Genomic DNA, 19,548 nt, shown 5'->3' with positions numbered 1-19,548 from the left:
GAATTTGAATGTGAGAGGGCAGTTGAGAATTCTGACCTTTGGGAAGTTGCGACAAAAATTTGTGGAATCGCGCCAGTAATTTTTGCTAGAGTCGCGATCCTGTCTGCAATTCGCGCTCGCGAATGGTTATCTCCGTGCTTCTAACCTCTGTTGTACCCTAATCGCGCCCGTACTTGATGTGATCGCGATCGCGAAAGTGGATCTCAACGCTTCTGACTTGTTTTGCAGAGGACTCGCGCTCGCGCTTTATAATTTCGCGACCGCGAGAGGGGATCTTGAAGCTTTTGACTTCCTTTGTGGAGAATTCGCGCTCGCGCTTTATTTTGTCGCGACCGCGAATGTTGGTTAAAAAGCTTCTGTCTCTTTTTTGCAACATTCGCGCTCGCGCCTTCTTAATTAGCGCTCGCGAGTTTGGTTTCCTGCAAAAATGAATTCCCTGCACACTTGACTTTTGATGAGTTCCCTTTTTTTTTTTTTTTAAAGATAACTTATAAAAACAAATAATCAAATAATAAGTTATAATAAACAAAGTATATTAATTAGTCATTGATATTATACATATCTATTTGATTCAAAATGTTACTTGCGATGGGTCATTAATTTTAGTACCCAAATAAAGCTTACACCTCTGTCCATTGACCATAAATGTGGAACCATTAGATAGATTTTTCAATTCTAATGCTCCATGATCTGAAATTTTGATTACCTTAAATGGTCCACTCCATCTTGACTTCAATTTTCCAGGAAATAGGCGTAGTCTTGAATTAAATAACAACACTTTGTCTCCTTCTTTAAATGATTTGATTCGAATCTGATTATCATGCCATTTCTTAGTTCTTTCTTTATACAACTTGGCATTTTCATATGCTAATAATCTGATCTCATCAAGTTCATTTAACTGAAGTTTCCTTTTGTAACCAGCTTTGCTTAAATCAAAATTCAAAGACTTTATTGCCCAGTATGCCTTATACTCTAATTCTAAGGGTAGATGACATGCCTTTCCATAAATTAAACGGTATGGAGACATCCCAATTGGTGTCATAAATGTCATTCTATATGCCCAGAGTGCATCATCGAGTTTAAGTGACCAATCCTTTCGGGATGAATTGACAGTTTTTTCCAAAATCCACTTAAGCTCACGATTTGAAATTTCCACTTGACCACTAGTTTGTGGATGATATGAGGTAGATACCTTGTGGTGTACTCCATATTTCCTCAAAAGACTTTCAAAAGATCTATTTAAAAAGTGCGTACCTCTGTCACTTATGATTGCTCTTGGAACTCCAATCTGGTAAATAGTGCTTTAAAGAATTTGACCACTGTATTGGCATTGTTTGTGACACAAGCTTGTGCTTCCACCCATTTGGAAACATAGTCGACAGCTACTAAGATATAATTTTTACCTTGTGAAATAGGGAATGGTCCCATAAAGTCAATCCCTCATACATCAAATATTTCTACTTCCAGTATGTTGGACAAAGGCATTTCATCTTTCCGACTTATGTCGCCAACCCTTTGACACCTGTCACAATGAGAGACAAATATACGTGCATCTTGAAATAGAGTAGGCTAATAAAAGCCACTTTCCAAAACTTTTGAAGCGGTTCTATTCGCTCCATGATGCCCTCCATATGGACTAGAGTGACAATGCATAAGTATATCTTGTATTTCTGTTTCCCCTACACACCTTCTAATCATACCGTCCATGCATATCTTAAACAAGAATGGTTCATCCCATAAGAAATTTTTATCATCTGCATAGAACTTCTTCCTTTGTGCATAAGTCATATCTGGAGTTATTATGTTAGAAGCTAGAAAATTTGCAATGTCAGCATACCAAGGTGTGTGAACATGTTGTACTAACATTAAATTCTCATCTGGAAAACTTTCATTTATAATTGTAGATTCTCCCATTGGTCCTTCTTCATTTTCCAAACGTGATAAATGATCGGCAACTAAATTTTCAGAACCCTTCTTGTCCTTAATTTCAATGTCAAATTCTTGCAATAATAATACCCATCGAATAAGACGTGGTTTTGCATCTTTCTTAGCAAATAGGTATTTCAATACAGAATGATCAGTATAGATTATGACTTTGGCTCCTAACAAATATGATCTGAATTTATCACATGCATATACCACAGCCAACATTTCTTTCTCAGTAGTTGTATAATTCATTTGAGTACTAGTTAGAACATGGCTAGCATAGTATATCACATGCAACTTTTTCTCATGTCTTTGGCCTAAAACACAACCAACAGCAACATCACTAGCATCACACATTATTTCAAATGGTAATCCCCAATTGGGTTTTGCCATAATAGGTGCACTTATTCATGCATTCTTTAAAGTATTAAAAGCTCAAAAACATTCTGGAGAGAAATCAAAAGATGCATCTTTAACAAGTAAGTTAGTTAGAGGTTTAGCAATGATAGAAAAATTTTTTATAAACCTTCTATAAAACCCTGCATGGCCTAGAAAAGATCTTATACCTTTAACCGTAGTAGGAGGAGGTAACTTTTCTATGGCTTCTATCTTTGCCCTATCTGTCTGGATTCCTTCCTTACTTATTTTGTGCCCTAAAACAATGCCCTCGTCAACCATAAAGTGGCATGTCTCACAATTCAAAACCAAGTTAGCACTTTCACATCTTGACAATACAAGATCTAAATTTATCAAACAACTTTCAAATGAATCACCATAAATAGAAAAGACATCTATGAATACATCCATAATTTCCTCTATGTAGTCATTAAAAATCGCGGTCATGCAACGTTGAAATGTTGCAGGTGCATGCATAATCCAAAAGGCATGCATCTATATGCAAATGTACCAAATGGACAAGTAAATGTGGTTTTCTCTTGGTCATTTGGAAAGATATAAATCTGAAAATATCCAGAATATCCATCGAGAAAACAATAGAAAACATGACCAGCAATTCTTTCTAACATTTGATCTATGAATGGTAATGGAAAATGATTTTTTCTTGTAGCTGAATTGAGTTTCCTATAATCAATACATACCCTCCAACCTGTAGTGGTCCTAGTAGGGATTAGTTCACCATTTTCATTTTTTACCACAGTCATTCCTCCCTTTTTAGGCACACATTGAATTGGACTAACCCATTGGCTATCCGAAATTGGGTATATTATTCCTGCATCTAACAACTTGATAATTTCTTTCTTCACTACTTCTTTCATATTAGGATTAAGTCTCCTTTGTCTTTCAGCCTTAGGAATATGTCCATCTTCAAGATTGATGTAATGCATGACTTGATTTGGACTTATCCCTTTAAGGTCAGAAATTTGCCATCCTATACTCTTAATCCTATTTCTAACAATTTTTAACAAATCATTTTCTTGATCTACAGTTAATTTGTTAGAAATAATTATAGGAAGTGTGTGATCTTTACCTAAGAAAGCATATCGTAAATGACTTGGTAACTCTTTAAGGTCTACTATTGGTGGACTTTCAATTGATGGTGGCAAAGGCTCATGCTCCCTAAATAACATTTCAGGTCTTAAATTTATAAACTCCTCTTCTTCAATTTTGACATTTTCTTCCTCATATTTTTCACCATTTTCCAGGGTAAACATTTCTTGTATGCATGCATCAACTATGTCAATCCTCATGCAATTTCCCTCATCCATAGGATATTTCATAGCTTTGTCTATATGGAATTCAATAACATGATCACCTATCCTAAGGACTAATTTTCCTTCTGAAACATCAATTAATGCCCTCCCTGTGTTCATAAATGGTCTTCCTAAAATAAGAGGACAATTTTTATCATAAACAAAATCAAGTATGACAAAATCAGTTGGAAAAATAAATTTGTCAACCTTAACAAGTACATCCTCAATGATACCATAGGGTCTTTTAATAGTTTGGTCAGCAAGTTGTAAAACCATATTAGTTCTCTTAACTTCATCTTCTAATCCTAATTTCTTAAAGAGAGATAATGGCATCAAATTAATACTTGCTCCTAAGTCACAAAGGCATCTAGGAAAATTTACTTTACCTAATTTGCATGGTATAGTGAAACTTCCTGGATCTTTGAGTTTAGTAGGTAACTTACTTGAGATTATGGAACTAGAATCCTCAGTCAGGGTGACTGTTGACACATCTTCCCAACTACGTTTCTTCGAGATCAATTCTTTAAGGAACTTACCGTAGTTTGGAATTTGTGTGATAGCTTCCATGAGTGACATGTTGATATGCAAATTTTTTAGTTTATCAATAAAATTTAAGAACTGCTTATCTTGCTCTTGCTTCTTGAGCCTTTGCGGAAAAGGTGGCCTAGATTGATAAGCTTTAACATTGTCCTTCTCCTTGTCCTTTCCTTTTTCTTGTTCTCTTGATCCTGCACTATTTACTTCAATGCTCAGTTCACAAACCGGCTCCACAGTTGTATTATTCAAAACATTAGCATCAATACCCGAAGGAACTATTTTATCTACTATTTTTCCACTTTGTAAGGCAATGGCACTTACATTTTCCCTAGGATTCTTTTCTGCATTACTAGGAAGATTTCCCACTTCACGTGAGGAAATAGCATTTGCAAGCTGCCCTACTTGTACCTCTAAATTATGTATGGATGATGAATGGTTTTTGAATAACTTGTCAAACTTTGATTCTAACCATTTAAAACTATCATCTTGACTACTCATCTTTTGGTTAATTCCTTCCAAAAATTTATCAATTTTACTAGTCAGTTGTCCTAGTCTATCTTGAGATTGACTACCCTGACTTCCCCTATCTTGATTATCATGGTTTCTCCAAAAAGAATTATGATAATTACGATTTTCAGCATTATAAGTATTCGAATATGGACCGCGAACTTGTCCTTGGACATAATTCACTTGTTCCTCCATAACCGGATGCTTATAATTACATTCATTTGACACATGCCCATTTTGACCGCAATTGTCACAAATAAGAGATGTTGATTTATTTATGTTTAAATTATCAATTTTATATGACAGAGCAAAAATCTATGCTTGCATCATAGTTAAGGGATCTAATTCATGCACTTTCTTTACCGAATTCTTTGAAGAAGATGAAGACTCATTATTAGTAGTAGAATGACTTACCTGAGTCCTTTCGGTTGGCCATATGCTATTATTATTGGCCATCTCTTTTAGTAACTCAATTGCATCATTAGTAGTCTTCTTCATTAATGATCCCCCTGCCATAGCATCTATAGTTCCTCTTGTAGAAGGTGTTACCCCATTATAGAAGGTTTGAATCAATATATTTTGGGGAAGGCCATGGTGTGGGCAAACTTATTGGAGTTCTTTATAGCGATCTCATGCCTCATATAGGGATTCATGTTCATGTTGGGTAAATGAGGTTATTTCTTTGATAAGCCTAGCGGTTTTTGCTAATGGAAAGTATTTAGACAGGAAGGCTTGGGCTAGTTGTTCCCAGGTAGTGATAGAATTTGGTATTAATGAATTCAACCAAGCTTTTGCCTTATCTTTCGATGTGAAAGGAAATAAACGTAACTTAATAGCATCTGCTGGTACTGAATTCATTTTAAATGTATCACAGATCTGAAGGAAACTGGCTATATGCGAGTTAGGATCCTCATTCGGTAATCCATAAAATTGAATACTATTTTGGATCATCTGTAATATAGCAGGTTTAATCTCAAACTGGTTAGCATTTACCGATGGACGTACTACTCCTTTTTGTGAACCATTTAAACTTGGAGTAACATAGTCCATCAACCTCTGTGGCGGATTTCCATCACCCATGACTTGAATTTCTTCTTTTCTTTTTCTTCTTTTGTTGTGAAAGGAACTGTTCAATCTCAGGCTGATAATCCTCTAGTTCACTGTTTGAAGATCTCGTACTTGGCATATGGTGTATGCGAATTATATGTTCCTGCAAAATTTTGAATCAAAAACAAGTAAGTATCTTAATTAAAATAAGCTGCAAATCACATAAAAGAATATTTCGTTAAATGACAGAACACCGTTCCCCGGCAATGGCGCCAAAAACTTGTTGCATCTTTTTGAGTTCCCGCAAGTATACGGATCGCAACGTAGTAATAAAAGATCGATCCCACGAAGAACGGGTTGAGTTCATTTGCTACTTTACTCTTAATGATGTGTTTACAGAAATATGAATACAGAAGTGATTAATTTCTATTTATGCTAAATCTAATGTTTAATTAACTCTAAAGATAAGTGTGTAGTAAGACACTTAGAATAATTAATCATACACATGATTTTCCCTTTCTATGCAAAAGCTTGTAACATACAATAAAGAATTCTTTAATTACATATGGTAAGATATAATTCAACTTCTCAGTATAGAATTATACTATCTATTATATGTATTTCTACTTATAATAAAAACCCTATCTTGTTAAATATTAAACCTAATTCTTATTCTTTGATTATTTCAATAAGACAGATTTAACTTTAACAGAAATAAGTGAAATATGCATATGTAAATTCAACTCAATGAATTAAATCTCTTTGATCTTTACTAAACTATTTCCTTCTGAGAATATAATTCAGTAACCTTGATTAAACAAAGATCAAAAGATAGCTTAAGGAATTTTTATTGAATGCTACCAACTTTAAATTGTTGCTTTGCATAGAAGAGTTATGAAGAACAACATACAACAAATCTATAAAACAAGAGAAAGAAGTAATCTAACTCAAGCCTCCGGAGGGCGTCACACCTCGAGGAACTTCTTGATGTTCTTGGCACAATCAATAACAAGTGACTCTTGTCAACTTATTCTAAGTACTACTATCACACTTCTCCTAATACAATCTAAGTTTTTCTGTTTCTGAATCTAACTCTCAATATGAACCAAATTCTTCCTTCCTGCTTCACTTTGATTGCTATTTATAGAGGAGGAGAGTGATGGTGGTTTTGGTGGTGATTGGTTGGCCAAAAGGTGCTTGAGGTGACTTCTCTTAGGAAGAGTCCCGACCCTTGCATGGAAAGATATGTATTTCTGATGAAAAGGCAGCAATTACGTCTCCTGGAAATCTCGACTCGCGCTCGCGAGGTTAAAGGTCGCGCTCACGACCTGTGCTTCAAATGCTTCTGACTCTCAAGAGTGCTTTTTACGCCCGCGCAGATGGATGTCGCGCTCGCGACTTTCCCTTGCAAACCTTCTGCCTCTCAAAAGTGCTTCTCGCGCCCGCGCATGTGAATGTTGTGCTTGCGACTTGTCTTTTCTGGGTGTAGGTTGCACGCACGACCTCAGGTAGCGCTCGCGACTTTGGGCATTTTATTTGTTGCGACTTGCTTTGCGGCGCGAAGGCTGGATCAAGGATTTCTTCCATTTTTTTCAACTTGTTTTGGCTTCTTTGTATAAAATAAATCTTTGCTCCAACCGTGTTCCTGAAAATTACTTTGAAACAAAAACAACACGAACAAACGTAAAATATATAAAAACAATCATGCATTCATGCAATTTATATAAAAATAACATAACAAGATTTGCCCGCTTTGCGAGGCTATCAACAACCATGTGAAAAATGAAAAAGATCCCCAAGTTCTCTAGAAGAAATTAAAGAATATGTATGAGGCTACGGATGCTCAAGGAAAAGTGTTCATGATTTTTAAAGTCATGAACTTGAAGCTGTTAGAGGGGCGATCAGTTACACAACACCTGAATGATTTTGAAGGACTCGTAACTGAGTTAGCAGTTAGCGGTATGTCCTTAGATGATGAGATGCAAGCATGCCTACAGTTGGGATCTCTATCGGATAGTTGGGATACTCTTGTGGTATCATTGAGTAACTTAGCTCCAAATGGTGTGGTAACAATGTCTATGGTAAAGAATAAACTACTCAATGAAGAGCTACGAAGAAGAGACGTTGCCAGTACCAGTTCACAAGTCCTTGTCAAAAAGAATAGGGGCCAAAGCAAGAGTAGAGGTCCAAGGCATGAAAAGTCAGGTGGTAGATCCAAGTCCAAAGAAATGAGAAAGTGTTATCATTGCGGTAAGGAGGTTCATCTTAAAAGGAATCGTCGTTTACTCAAACAGGATAATGTAAACCGAAGACAGGAGAATGACAGAAATACATCTGCTACGGTCTCAGTAGAAGATGGTGAGGTGACTTTAGTCACTCATGATGCAAATTGTTGTCATGTTGGAGATGCAGATACCGAGTGGATAGTAGACTCCGGTACTTCATACCACTTTGTTACAAAAAGGGAATACTTTTCTATTTATAAAGCAGGGGATTTTGACACTATTAGAATGGGAAATAATAGTGTCTCTCAAATGGTGGGAATCGGTGATGTCTGCATAAAGACAAGTGTCGGGTGCACATTAACACTTAAAAATGTGAGACATATTCCTGATCGTCAGTTGAACCTATTGTCTGTCAGTGAACTGGACAAGGAAGGCTATCACCACCATACAGGTGACGGTAATCGGAAACTCACCAAAGGGTCTTTGGTGGTGGCGAGAGAAAAATTATGTTGCTCACTGTATAAGACGCACGCAATAATATGTGTGGGTCAACTGAATACAGTTGCAGATGATGCTTCACCAAATTTGTGGCATAGGCGACTGGCGCACATTAGTGAGAATGGGTTGAATATGTTGGCTAAGAAGTCCCTCATCCCATTAGCCAAAGGTAAAATAAACCCTTATGATCATTGTTTATTTGGGAAGCAACATCGTGTCTCATTTCAGAAAAGCTCTAGACAAAGAGACAACAAGTTGGAGTTAGTACACTCTGACATATGTAGTCCCATGGAGGTAGAATCACTTGGAGGAAGTAGATATTTTCTAACCTTCATTGATGATTTCTCACGAAAAACATGGATATATTTGTTGCGCACAAAGGACCAAGTATTCAAGAACTTTCAGCAATTCCATGCGATGGTGGAAAGGGAGACTGGAGTGGCTTTGAAGTGTTTGCGCACAGATAATGGTGGTGAATATATCTCTAAGGAGTTTAGAGAGTATTGTAGTCAGCATTGTATCAGGCATGAAAAGACAGTTCCTGGTATGCCTCAACACAACGGCATTGCTGAACGGATGAATCGCACCATTGTTGAAAGAGTCAGATCCATGCTTAAAATGGCCAACTTAACTAAACCATTTTGGGGAGAAGTTGTCAATACTGCTGTCTACCTAATCAACCGACTACCTTCAGCACCTTTGGATTTTGATATCCCGGAGAAGGTCTGGACAGGTAGAAATATTTCATACTCTCACCTAAGGGTATTTGGCTGCAAGGCATTTATGCATGTTCCGGAGGAGCAAAGATCAAAGCTTGATGACAAGTCAGTTCCTTGCACTTTTGTCGGTTATGGAGACGAAGAGTTTAGCTATAGGTTGTGGGACCCAGTGAAAAAAAAGTTATCCGGAGCCGAGACGTAGTATTCCACAAGAATGAGATCGTGGCAGATACAACTTGTGAAGAATCCACAAGTGATGGTGTTGTTGATATTACACCAGGAAGCATTCCTACAGATGATGTCACGAGAGGAGGAATGCCAAAATCAGAACGGGAAGAAGAAGAAGAGCCAGTCATGGGGGATCAAGAGACGATTGTAGATGATAACAGTGATGCAGAGGGTATTGAGCAGGGGGAGGCAGAGAACCCCATTCCACCAAAAGGAGTTGAACCTCAGTTAAGAAGGTCATCCAGAGAACGCCAACCATCTACAAGGTACCCTAGTTTTGATTATATTTTGATTTCTGATGAGGGGGAGCCAGAGAGCTTCCAAGATGTTCAGTCTTGTAAAGATAAAGATTGCTGGACAAAGGCCATGCAAGAGGAGATGAATTCTTTGAAAAAGAATGATACATATGAGCTGGTCAAACTTCCAAAAAGGAAGAGAACACTCAAGAACAAATGGGTGTACAAACTGAAAAAAAGATGATGGCAACCTAGTGAGATACAAAGCTCAATTGGTCGTCAAAGGCTTTACTCAAAAGAAAGGTATTGACTTTGATGAGATTTTTTCACCAATTGTAAAAATGAGTTATATTCGAGTTGTGCTAGGTCTAGTAGCCAGTTTGAATCTTGAGTTAGAGCAGTTTGATGTAAAGACCGCATTCTTGCATGGGGATCTAGAGGAAGAAATCTATATGGAACAACCAGAAGATTTCAAGGTCAAGGGAAAAGAGGACATGGTTTGTCACTTGAAGAAGAGCTTGTACGGGTTGAAACAAGCACCACGACAATAGTCTAAAAAGTTTGATTCTTTCATGGTGAATGAAGGATACTAAAGGATAGATGCAGATACTTGTGTATATATCTAGAAATTCCCTGATGGTAAATTTATCATCCTTCTCTTATATCTTGATGATATGCTAATCATTGGACCAGATGCACATATGATTAGCAGGTTAAAGAGTGATTTGTCAAAAGCATTTTTGGATTGGCAAGGAGAATTCTTAGAATGGAGATTATCCGAGACAGAAAGTCCTGCAGGTTATGGTTATCGCAGGAAAAATATATTGAACGAGTTCTAGAGCAGTTCAATATGAAGAATGCTAAACCAGTTAGCACTCCACTTGCCGCTCACTTCAAGTTGAGTAAGAAATCCTACCCATCAACAGAGAAAGAAAAAGGAGATATGTCAAAAGTTCCATATTCCTTAGCGGTCGGAAGTTTGATGTACGCAATGGTGTGTACGAGACCAGATATCGCTCATGCAGTTGGCGTTGTGAGCCAATTTTATCAAATCCCCAGAAGACACATTGGGAAGCAGTAAAGTGTATCTTCAGATACTTGAGAGGAACTTCAAAGTTATGTTTAACTTTTGGAGGTGAAAAGCCTGCACTTGTTGGTTACACAGATGCAGATATGGCGGGTGATCTTGATGAAAGAAAATCTACATCAGGATATCTATTTACATTCTCAGGGGGAGCTATTTCATGGCAGTCGAGATTACAAAAATGTGTTTCGTTATCGACGACCGAAGCAGAGTACGTTGCAACAATGGAAGCAAGAAAGGAAATGCTTTGATTAAAGCGATTCTTTCAAGAATTGGGTGTGCATCAGGAAGAATATATAGTTTATTGTGATAGTCAAAATGTGTTAGACTTGAGCAAAAATAATATGTATCATACATGGATGAAGCACATTGATGTAAGATATCATTGGCTTAGATATGCCATTGAAGAGAAGCAGTTTCAGTTGCGAAAGAACCACACAGACAGAAATACTGCGGATATATTGACAAAGGTCGTTCCAAAGGAAAAGTTCGAACTGTGTGTCACAGCGGCAGAATGGAGAGTCCCACCATGTAGTCGGGAGAGGGAGAATTGTTGTGGGTCCCTCCGACATGTGGGACACACACAAGTTTGAAGAACAAAAAAGGAAAAAAACAAACACGTTTTGTTTTGGCAGTCAAAGAAGGCTACGGAAGGAAGAAGAAAAAAAAGAGGAAAAGTGGACGCGTGATTAATGCATCCATTCGGTGGATGCATTAATGACGCGTCTCCTTCTCCTATTTATAGGAGAAGGTTTCTCACTAAACAAATCGTACAAAAACAAAACGAAAAAGTTTACACAGTTAAGTGTAGAGAAAATTTTAGGAAAAGGTTCCTAAAATTGAGAAAGAGAGAAAATAGTGAGGATTATAATTTTTAGGGTGTTTTTTTTTGGAAAACACTTAGAGTACCACTATTTTGGTAATCTCTTTTGTACCTACTATTTTTTGTGTGGAAGAATTATTTGGATTTTTTGTCCCGTGGACGTAACCCATAACAGTTGAAGGGTGAACCACGTAAATCTCGGTGTCTTTATTTTTCATCTGGCATTTACAGTAGTTATTTAATTTTTACCGTGGTTATTATTTCTGGTGGATTCAATCGTCAATGTCAAATACGTAATTATTGGAGGTATATGTGGTAATAGTAATTTAAATCTTTATCGACGCTATTAACTTTTATCATCGGTAATTTTATTTTACTTCTACCACCGGCATTTTTCGGCGTACCCCACTCGGGATCAATTATAATCCCAACAAAAATAACAAAATATTATATTAAGAATAACGTCACTTGACAACTTATGGTAAGGATTATGAATCATTGGCAGAAAACTAAAAGCACAGCAAGCAAAAGAAATGATCTAAATGCCAATTGGATTCTCAGTTGAATTTAAAGCCTTCAGGACTCAATTGGATTTATGAACAATAGAAAAAGATACTCAGATTGGCTGCATCCTACAATAGCACAGATTAGTCAACTAATGTTGTGGCTAACTAAGATTTATAAACAACTAATTTACATTTTGCAATATAACATAAGAAAACCAAATTATAAACAATTAAAATTATAAACAACTAAAATGTAACTGTCAGGAAGTACATGCAAAACTTGAAAAAATCAGAAAACACAATTTATCCAAAATACTCATTTCTCACTTACCAAATTAAAAAACAGACAAAAATTTAAATTTAGCTCTTGAAAAAATTAATTTCTAACTTACCTAGCTAAATTTTCCACTAAAGTTTCTTTGGTATGAAATCCCACTCCCTTTCCCTTGCTCTTCTTTGAAATTGAGCAAAAAAAAAAAAAAAAAAAAACAAAATCAGAAGAAAATCGAAATCAAAAGAGAAAACAGAAAGAAGCAAGAAAATACAAACGAAATGAAGGAGAAGAAAACAATAATTAAAAACAAAAAAATATAAAGAAATAGTTGTTAAATAAAGTACAAAGTTTTGAAACTTACCTAACCAAGCATCGAGTGGAGAAGAAAACAAGCGCAAGAAAGAAAAAGAAAATAGGAAAAAAAAAACGTGGCAAGAAGAAAAACAATTGGCTGACTTGCAATCAACCAGCTGTTACATGAGTCACCCACGCGTTGCGCACACTAAAAAAAAAAAAAAAAGGCTGAGGAAAAACCCAAAAACCCCATCATATGGCCTTAAACCCACACTCCTCTCTTACAAAACCTGCACATTAATCAATCCATCTACAACTTACTTTCAACAAAAGTGCCAAAACACGATTACATAAATTCACATCGCTGGAGTGACAGAGAAGTGAATAGTGGAGTGAACAATACTCACCGCATCCTCTTTTAGTGTTTTATAATTATGTTGTAACTATATAATAATGATTATCATAGAAAATACTTTAAAACTCTTAAACAGTCATTATTCCGCAAATAATTTAATTTTTTTTCCACTTGAAAAAATTTGTTTATGCTAAGAGTAACAATTTTTTGAAAGGTAATTTATAAATTATTAAAAATTATATTACTTAGTATATAGAATTTGAAAAATTTACAACCAAAAATTTTCCGTATATTCAGTGAACGTCATTATAAAAAATGATGAAAAAAGTTAATAAAATGTGAATTTTTTATATCCATAAAAATTTAAATATTAAAAAATGTGAGAGCATAAAATAAAATAAAAACATAACAATCCACATGAAATAAATTTAGAATTTTAATATAATTCTTTTTTTCTTCTATTATTAATTAAAAAAAATTGTTCTACCACTTTCGTATTAGTTTTACATATTTCATAAAATAAATTTTATAGAATTTTTCAGTAAAAAAGGAAATATAATTTTATATAAATAAAGGATATTTTTTGTATAGAAGATTAATAAAAATAAAGTTAAAATAAATGAAAGTATAAAAGAGGTCTTACAGCCAGGATAATTTTACTTGTTTAAATTAAATATAGCCATTGGATCTATTGAAAAAGCGTTTTTCAAATTATAATTGGGAATTTCTCGAACAATTAAGATTTAAAACTAAATTTTAACAAAATTATTGAAAAAATTTTTAAACATTTTCAGCCTAATATCTATGACCCACTTACTCACCTCAAAACTTAAAACAATAGCCCTTTAGTTTATAGTTAAATTTACTAATTGAAATAAAAACAAAAAGCAAATTACGTTACAAACAAAGATCTGGATTTGCGTGATAAAACGGATGATGATGAGCAGCACATGGACCTCGGATGACGTACGGCATGTTTATATGCGTCGGTCTAAATGCGTGTGACGTTTTTCATCTGTCCCACGTGCTACTAGTGGCTAGCGTGTCGTTTAAAATTGGTTTTAATAACCACGTGTTTCTATGTTTGTCGTTTTGCTTTGCTTTGCCAATGGAATATAGTTCCAGGTTTGTAATATTCTGATGGTCTCGGTGGCATATGCCTTTCCGTTTTAAAATTTCTTTATTAACATACGGTTGGATTTGATTCTTAATTTGCGCTCTTACACCGCAACTGGGAGTGGGACCCTCCTTAATCATTGATATTTTGATGATTGATTGACTGATTGAAGCTACCTCCAAACATGGTTAGGCAAATTAATTTTTGTTTTCATAAAATAATTTAACACGTAAATACTCCTGTGTCTGAAAATAAAATATAATCATTTAAGATTATCAGACAAAAAAATTAAAAAAATAATTAATTTTATCTTTCAAAAGGAAGTAATTAATTTTCTTACGTTATAATAAATTCAGAAATAATTTGATTAAATTATTTTTTATCTAAAAATTAATAATTATTTATAAAAGTATTTATTATAACTAATCTAAATAAAAGTAATATTAAATATCATTTATTATTTTTTAAAATACTCAAAACAATTTATATTTGGGACAAAATATCACCAAAACCACTTATATTTCACATAGAGAGAGTATATGTTATAATTAAAAAATTTTAGAAAATTAGTTAGATGGAAAATAATTTTTAACAAAAAAAATAAATTATTCTCTCTGTCCAATTTTGTTTGCTTATTATTTTTTTTAGTATTCCAAAATGTTTGCAAGATTTCTAAATTTATATATATAAATAATTATTTTTCTCATAATAACTTAATTGTTTATTAAATGAAAAACTTTTATTAATATATTAACAAGTTAAGAGTTAAAAAGAACAAAATAATTTCTATTAACTAAATTCTTAACATCGTGTGTTATCAAATCATGAAAATAAAAATGGGACAAATGAAGTATTTTTTTTAAAAATAATTCTTTCCGTTTTATATAAGTAAAGCACTTTCCAAATATTTAATCAAATATATTTAATTAATTTTCAAATAAATATCTAAAAAAGTTTTGATTTCTATTATTTAAAAATTAAGATAATTTGTGAAATTAAATTTAAATTTCATAAGAACTCATGAATTTTTCGTCTCAATAACCTAAAGTACAATAGTATATGAAAAAAAATGTTTTCCTTGTCAATAAATATGAGTCATTTAAGAAAGTAGTTAATTTTTTAAAATAATATAAAATAGTTATTAATTTAATTAAAATTATTTGTAAAAAAATTATAGATGATTTATAGTTATTGTATTTAATATAAATAAAGATAAAATTATTTTTTAAAAAAATAAAGATAAAATTAAAAATATTTTTAATTATTTTTAATAAATATTATTTAGACAGAAAATTTAAATATTAGATAACATTCAATTGATTTCTTTAAAAAAAAGGATGGCGAACTTATGAGACCAAATTCCATTAACTAATAATAGTTTACCTTACATTTATTTTCACCTTTTTGGGGGATGAGAAAATCATTCATATTTAGCTAATTTAACTTTTTGGGATCAAAAAGTTTTCTTCTTCTCTCTCTGTCTCTGTGATTGTGAATACGATAAGAAAGATAGAGAGAGGAAAATATAAATAAAACGACAAAATTACAATACACAACAAACAAAAACGACAACAAAAGAGAAGAAGAAGAGAAACAGCGGAGAAAGAAGAAGTGCCCATAAAGCAAAGAAGGTGAAATACTTGGCCTCTCCTCCTCTCATTCTCTCCCTATTCCCCAAAGCTAGAGAAAGAACAAGAAAGGGGAGGGATTCTGAGAGATGAGAACAGAAAACGCAGGTAGAGGAGGAGGAGAAAGAAAAGAGGAAAATGTGGGATCTGCTTTTCCTTTAAGCTTTTGGGAGGTAATGGGGGGTGCTACTGTTGTATTCGGATTTGTTATTGGTCTTTTGGGGGTTTACCTCACCATGCCCGCTTCGGATTACAGCTTTCTTAAGCTGCCTCGGACCCTTGAAGATCTTCAAATCCTCAGGTTTAATTTATTTTCTTTTTGATGTTAAATCACGCCTGTTTGTTTCCCTGGAAATATATATTTTTTTTTCTCTATTTTGGGACTTAATTCAAGATATTCATTGTATCGTGTTTCCATCATAATATCCATATATTTATTATTCCTTTTGTGTTAAAATGGGGCCTTCAGATAATTAACATTAATTATTAAATTTGTTTGGGTGAATTGGAAAAAGGTATATCCTTTGTCATGTGGATATGAAAATGTTACATTTCATCTGTGCCTTTATAATGATGCAGGTCATGCTCTGCATGGCTTTTTAGATTTTGAACTTTATCTGATTGCTTATCTTAAACATAAAATTGGTTGGTTTTGCTGATGAATTGTTGTTTCAATTTGGGAATTTGATTTGAAGTTATTAATGGAAGACCTTCAAATAAGAGAAGTATTATTGAATTAGATTTATAAATATGAATTGCACCTTGGAGGTGCTAAGGAACAAAGATTGCAATATGTGTGGGTGGTTAGAAATGAAAACCTTTGACACTGATTACATCCATTAGCATTTGGGTCGAACATATTGTTGCTAACAAGGTCTTGTGTGTGGTGATTTGAGTGGCTAATTCTTAACAGCTAAAGAAGAATTGATTTTGGTGAATGATTACAGCCGTTAGAGACATCTTTCAGGGAAGGGTAATAAAATTTAGGGAAATTTACATTAAGACTGTGAGAGTACTAATTGGATGGGTTTTGGACACTGCTTTTGGCAGGGATGCAGCATGCTGATAGTGTTACCATATCTATTGGTACTTATTCGTAGCTATGAATATGTGATCAATGGTTATTTTTGTACTTAGAACAACATGAAAGAGGGTGAGACAGGGGCTGACTACTGCTGAATCTTTAGTTTTTTTTAAAGATTGGGAAGCCAGCTATTAGTTGATTCAGCTGATGCAACTTGAGATAGGCATTGACTGTACTGGTATCACCAGTCTAATCTTGCATCTTCATCACCAAATCCTTTAGTGCAGCTTTACGGAGGAAGAACGTGTTTATTATATCTTTTCAGCTCATTCTTCGAACTTGGGGAGAGTGGCTTTGATGTAATGATAAAGTCACCTCAAGCTATGGATGTAGTTTCTCTGCAAAAGCAGGGGGGGCTGCATCCATCAAACCCCAGAGCCTACAAATGTGAGATGCTTCATGCGCTAGGTCTTCATTTATTCTTGGAACCTAGATGAAAAGGGGAAGAAAAAAGAAAATCTTACAAGTATGACCTATAAGAAATGAAAAATACGTAAAAAAAGAAGGAGATTGGCTGTTTACCCTTGGGCAACAAATTTCCTACTTTGTTAGAGCGTTGAATTGGTCTACGTTGTTGCTAATATTGTTTTTTGAAACTGGATTAAGATATTAAAATAAAATGTTTTCTGTTTCCTCATTTGTGGCCAAAAGAATGACATTTGGCTCAGTTAATTTGTGAGAGTGTCATGCAATTGCTTATTACGTAATGTACATGTCGTTTTTTAGAGATCACCTTGAGAGCTACACAAGTGACTACACTGCCCAAGTCCTGGTAGGATACTGTGTGGTCTACATTTTTATGCAAACTTTTATGATTCCTGGGACTGTTTTTATGTCATTGCTTGCTGGAGCTCTTTTTGGAGTATTCAAAGGTGTGGCTTTGGTGGTGTTCACTGCTACTGCTGGTGCTTCTTCATGCTATTTCCTATCAAAACTGATTGGTCGTCCTCTTGTATTCTCTTTGTGGCCTGACAAGCTGATTTTCTTCCAAGAACAGGTGATTCTCCTCTCTTTTTTTTCATAGCTATATTTCCTTGCTTATATTAACCAACAAATAGGGTTAAATTCATTCTTTTTATTCTCAGGTGGCTAGAAGAAGACAATGTTTGTTGAACTACATGCTTTTCTTGAGGCTAACCCCAACGTTGCCAAATACATTCATAAATGTTGCTTCACCAATAGTTGATGTGCCATATCATACTTTCTTGTTAGGAACCTTGATTGGACTCATTCCTGCTGCTTATGTCACTGTCAAGGTATGGTACTTTGCGAGAATTTATTTTAGTGCTGAATTTAGGGTTAAGGCCAAATATTAAGTTGTGATACCTTGATCATAATTAAGGCAATATTTGGTTGAAATTGGAATGGAATGTACTACTTCAAATGATTTCATTTCTTTGTTTGATTCATGAGGATTCCAATTTTTTTTATTACTTTTATTTTCGAAAGGTTTTAATTTATATTGAAATGGTAGAAGTATCATTCTTTAATATAACCAATACATTTTGTTTAAAATTTAAAAATAATCCATTTGCATACAATTCTGATGTAGGACAGCCAACTTAGAAGTCCTATTAGGTGAATGATTAGGGTCTATATGGGAATAGGCTAAAGAGGCAAAGCTACACCTTAAGGATGGTTATGGAATTTATTGTACTATGAATTGTGCCATTATACTAGTAAATAGTAGATAAGTGTTTAGGCATCACACCCCAAATTCCACAGGCATCACACCTAGGGTTGAATTGCATCAATCACCTTTTCAACTCGAAGTAGCATAAAAGTTCTCATGTCATGATATATGATGCCATAAATTCCGGAAATCAAAGCAATATTAAAGTAACAAGTAAATTGGGAGCTTGACTTGTTAGTGTCATGGGAAAGAATCTAATATGTCATTGGCGCTGCCTAAATATAGCGGATACTTGATTGTTGTGCAGGCTGGAATAGCTCTTGGAGAATTGCAATCGCTGGGAGATCTTTATGACTTCAACTCCGTTGCCACTCTATTCCTCATTGGTGTTGTCTCTATCACCCCTACACTGATGAGCAAGAGTAAATCATAACATGATTACAGAAGAACTTGCTTCTTGTACATCGGCTTTTAGTATCTGGGCAACTGTATCAGCGCCTCTTCATCTCTGTACAGATTGGCATTAAATAAATGCAATATGAATTGACTTGATTGTTGATACTGCAGGCATTGATGATCCAGATCTAAGGAAGGTGCATATGTAGCGATTTACGAGTTTTTTTTCATCAGTTATGTTTACTGCTGGGGTCTAGTTTGGGGAGCAAAATTGTATAATCTCAGTTAGATTGGCTTAATCCCAAAAGATATGTGTAAGTGTGTTGCAAGGCCATATAGTAATGAGTCTTATCATGGATTTAGTGTTAAAAAGTTAACTAGTCATCGTTGGAAGATACATTTGCAGTTATTATCATTTATCGCGACCAATCTGTTATGTTCTGAATCTTGTCTTAAATTATGGGAATGAAATGAGAAAATTTACTAGTTGTTTTGCTCTGTGGTTCTCTATGAAAAGAATAGTTTGTATTTTGTAAATTTTCGAAAGCCTTTGCAAGGAAATGTAATATTAGTTAATTAATATTGTTCAGTAACTTTTTCTTCTTTTTTTACAAATTTTTAAATATTATCGGTAAATTTGTAAATATTTACAAATATATATTTTCTTTTTTTGCCTATTTATATATTTTACTTTCCATTAGCTTTTAAATTGTGCCTTGCAG

The 19,548-nt window shown here is 34.3% G+C and overlaps 2 protein-coding genes and 1 non-coding gene across 3 annotated transcripts; 2 read left to right on the top strand and 1 right to left on the bottom strand.

Moving 5' to 3' along the window:
• Positions 1-571: 571 nt before the first annotated feature.
• On the bottom strand, positions 572-4,874 carry LOC149492727 (uncharacterized). Its single transcript, XM_089715935.1, has 7 exons — positions 4,079-4,874; positions 3,413-3,745; positions 2,493-2,666; positions 2,140-2,243; positions 1,838-1,980; positions 1,447-1,522; positions 572-1,288 (listed from the first exon to the last, which is right to left on the bottom strand). Exons 1-7 carry the CDS (start codon positions 4,872-4,874, stop codon positions 572-574), a joined length of 2,343 nt encoding a protein of 780 aa, XP_089572061.1.
• A 391-nt stretch (positions 4,875-5,265) lies between these two features.
• Positions 5,266-5,372, top strand: LOC149492726 (small nucleolar RNA R71). Its single transcript, XR_016319002.1, has one exon. It is a non-coding gene; the product is annotated as a small nucleolar RNA R71 (small nucleolar RNA).
• A 10,292-nt stretch (positions 5,373-15,664) lies between these two features.
• Positions 15,665-18,991, top strand: LOC149492725 (SNARE associated Golgi protein family). Its single transcript, XM_089716463.1, has 4 exons — positions 15,665-16,014; positions 17,524-17,794; positions 17,883-18,053; positions 18,738-18,991. Exons 1-4 carry the CDS (start codon positions 15,803-15,805, stop codon positions 18,861-18,863), a joined length of 780 nt encoding a protein of 259 aa, XP_089572589.1. The 5' UTR covers positions 15,665-15,802; the 3' UTR covers positions 18,864-18,991.
• Positions 18,992-19,548: the final 557 nt, after the last annotated feature.

The sequence above is a fragment of the Jatropha curcas genome, chromosome 11 (assembly GCF_041381405.1).
Source record: "Jatropha curcas cultivar XTBG-Jc1 chromosome 11, XTBG_Jcur_1.0, whole genome shotgun sequence".
Taxonomy (NCBI): domain Eukaryota; kingdom Viridiplantae; phylum Streptophyta; class Magnoliopsida; order Malpighiales; family Euphorbiaceae; genus Jatropha; species Jatropha curcas.
This window is presented reverse-complemented; position numbering and strand designations above follow the sequence as displayed.

Bases quoted from the DNA above. Each gene is read 5' to 3' on its own strand.
- LOC149492725 (XM_089716463.1), top strand. From the start codon at position 15,803: ATGAGAACAGAAAACGCAGGTAGAGGAGGAGGAGAAAGAAAAGAGGAA. The intron at 16,015-17,523 runs GTTTAATTTATT...GTCGTTTTTTAG, and splicing joins GAAGATCTTCAAATCCTCAG to AGATCACCTTGAGAGCTACA. The intron at 18,054-18,737 runs GTATGGTACTTT...ATTGTTGTGCAG, and splicing joins CTGCTTATGTCACTGTCAAG to GCTGGAATAGCTCTTGGAGA.
- LOC149492727 (XM_089715935.1), bottom strand. From the start codon at position 4,874: ATGGAGGAACAAGTGAATTATGTCCAAGGACAAGTTCGCGGTCCATAT. The intron at 2,667-3,412 runs GTAAAGATCACA...TGATAAATTTAG, and splicing joins TTTACGATATGCTTTCTTAG to ATCTTGTATTGTCAAGATGT. The intron at 2,244-2,492 runs GTATAAGATCTT...GTTGTGTTTTAG, and splicing joins TCCTCCTACTACGGTTAAAG to GCCAAAGACATGAGAAAAAG.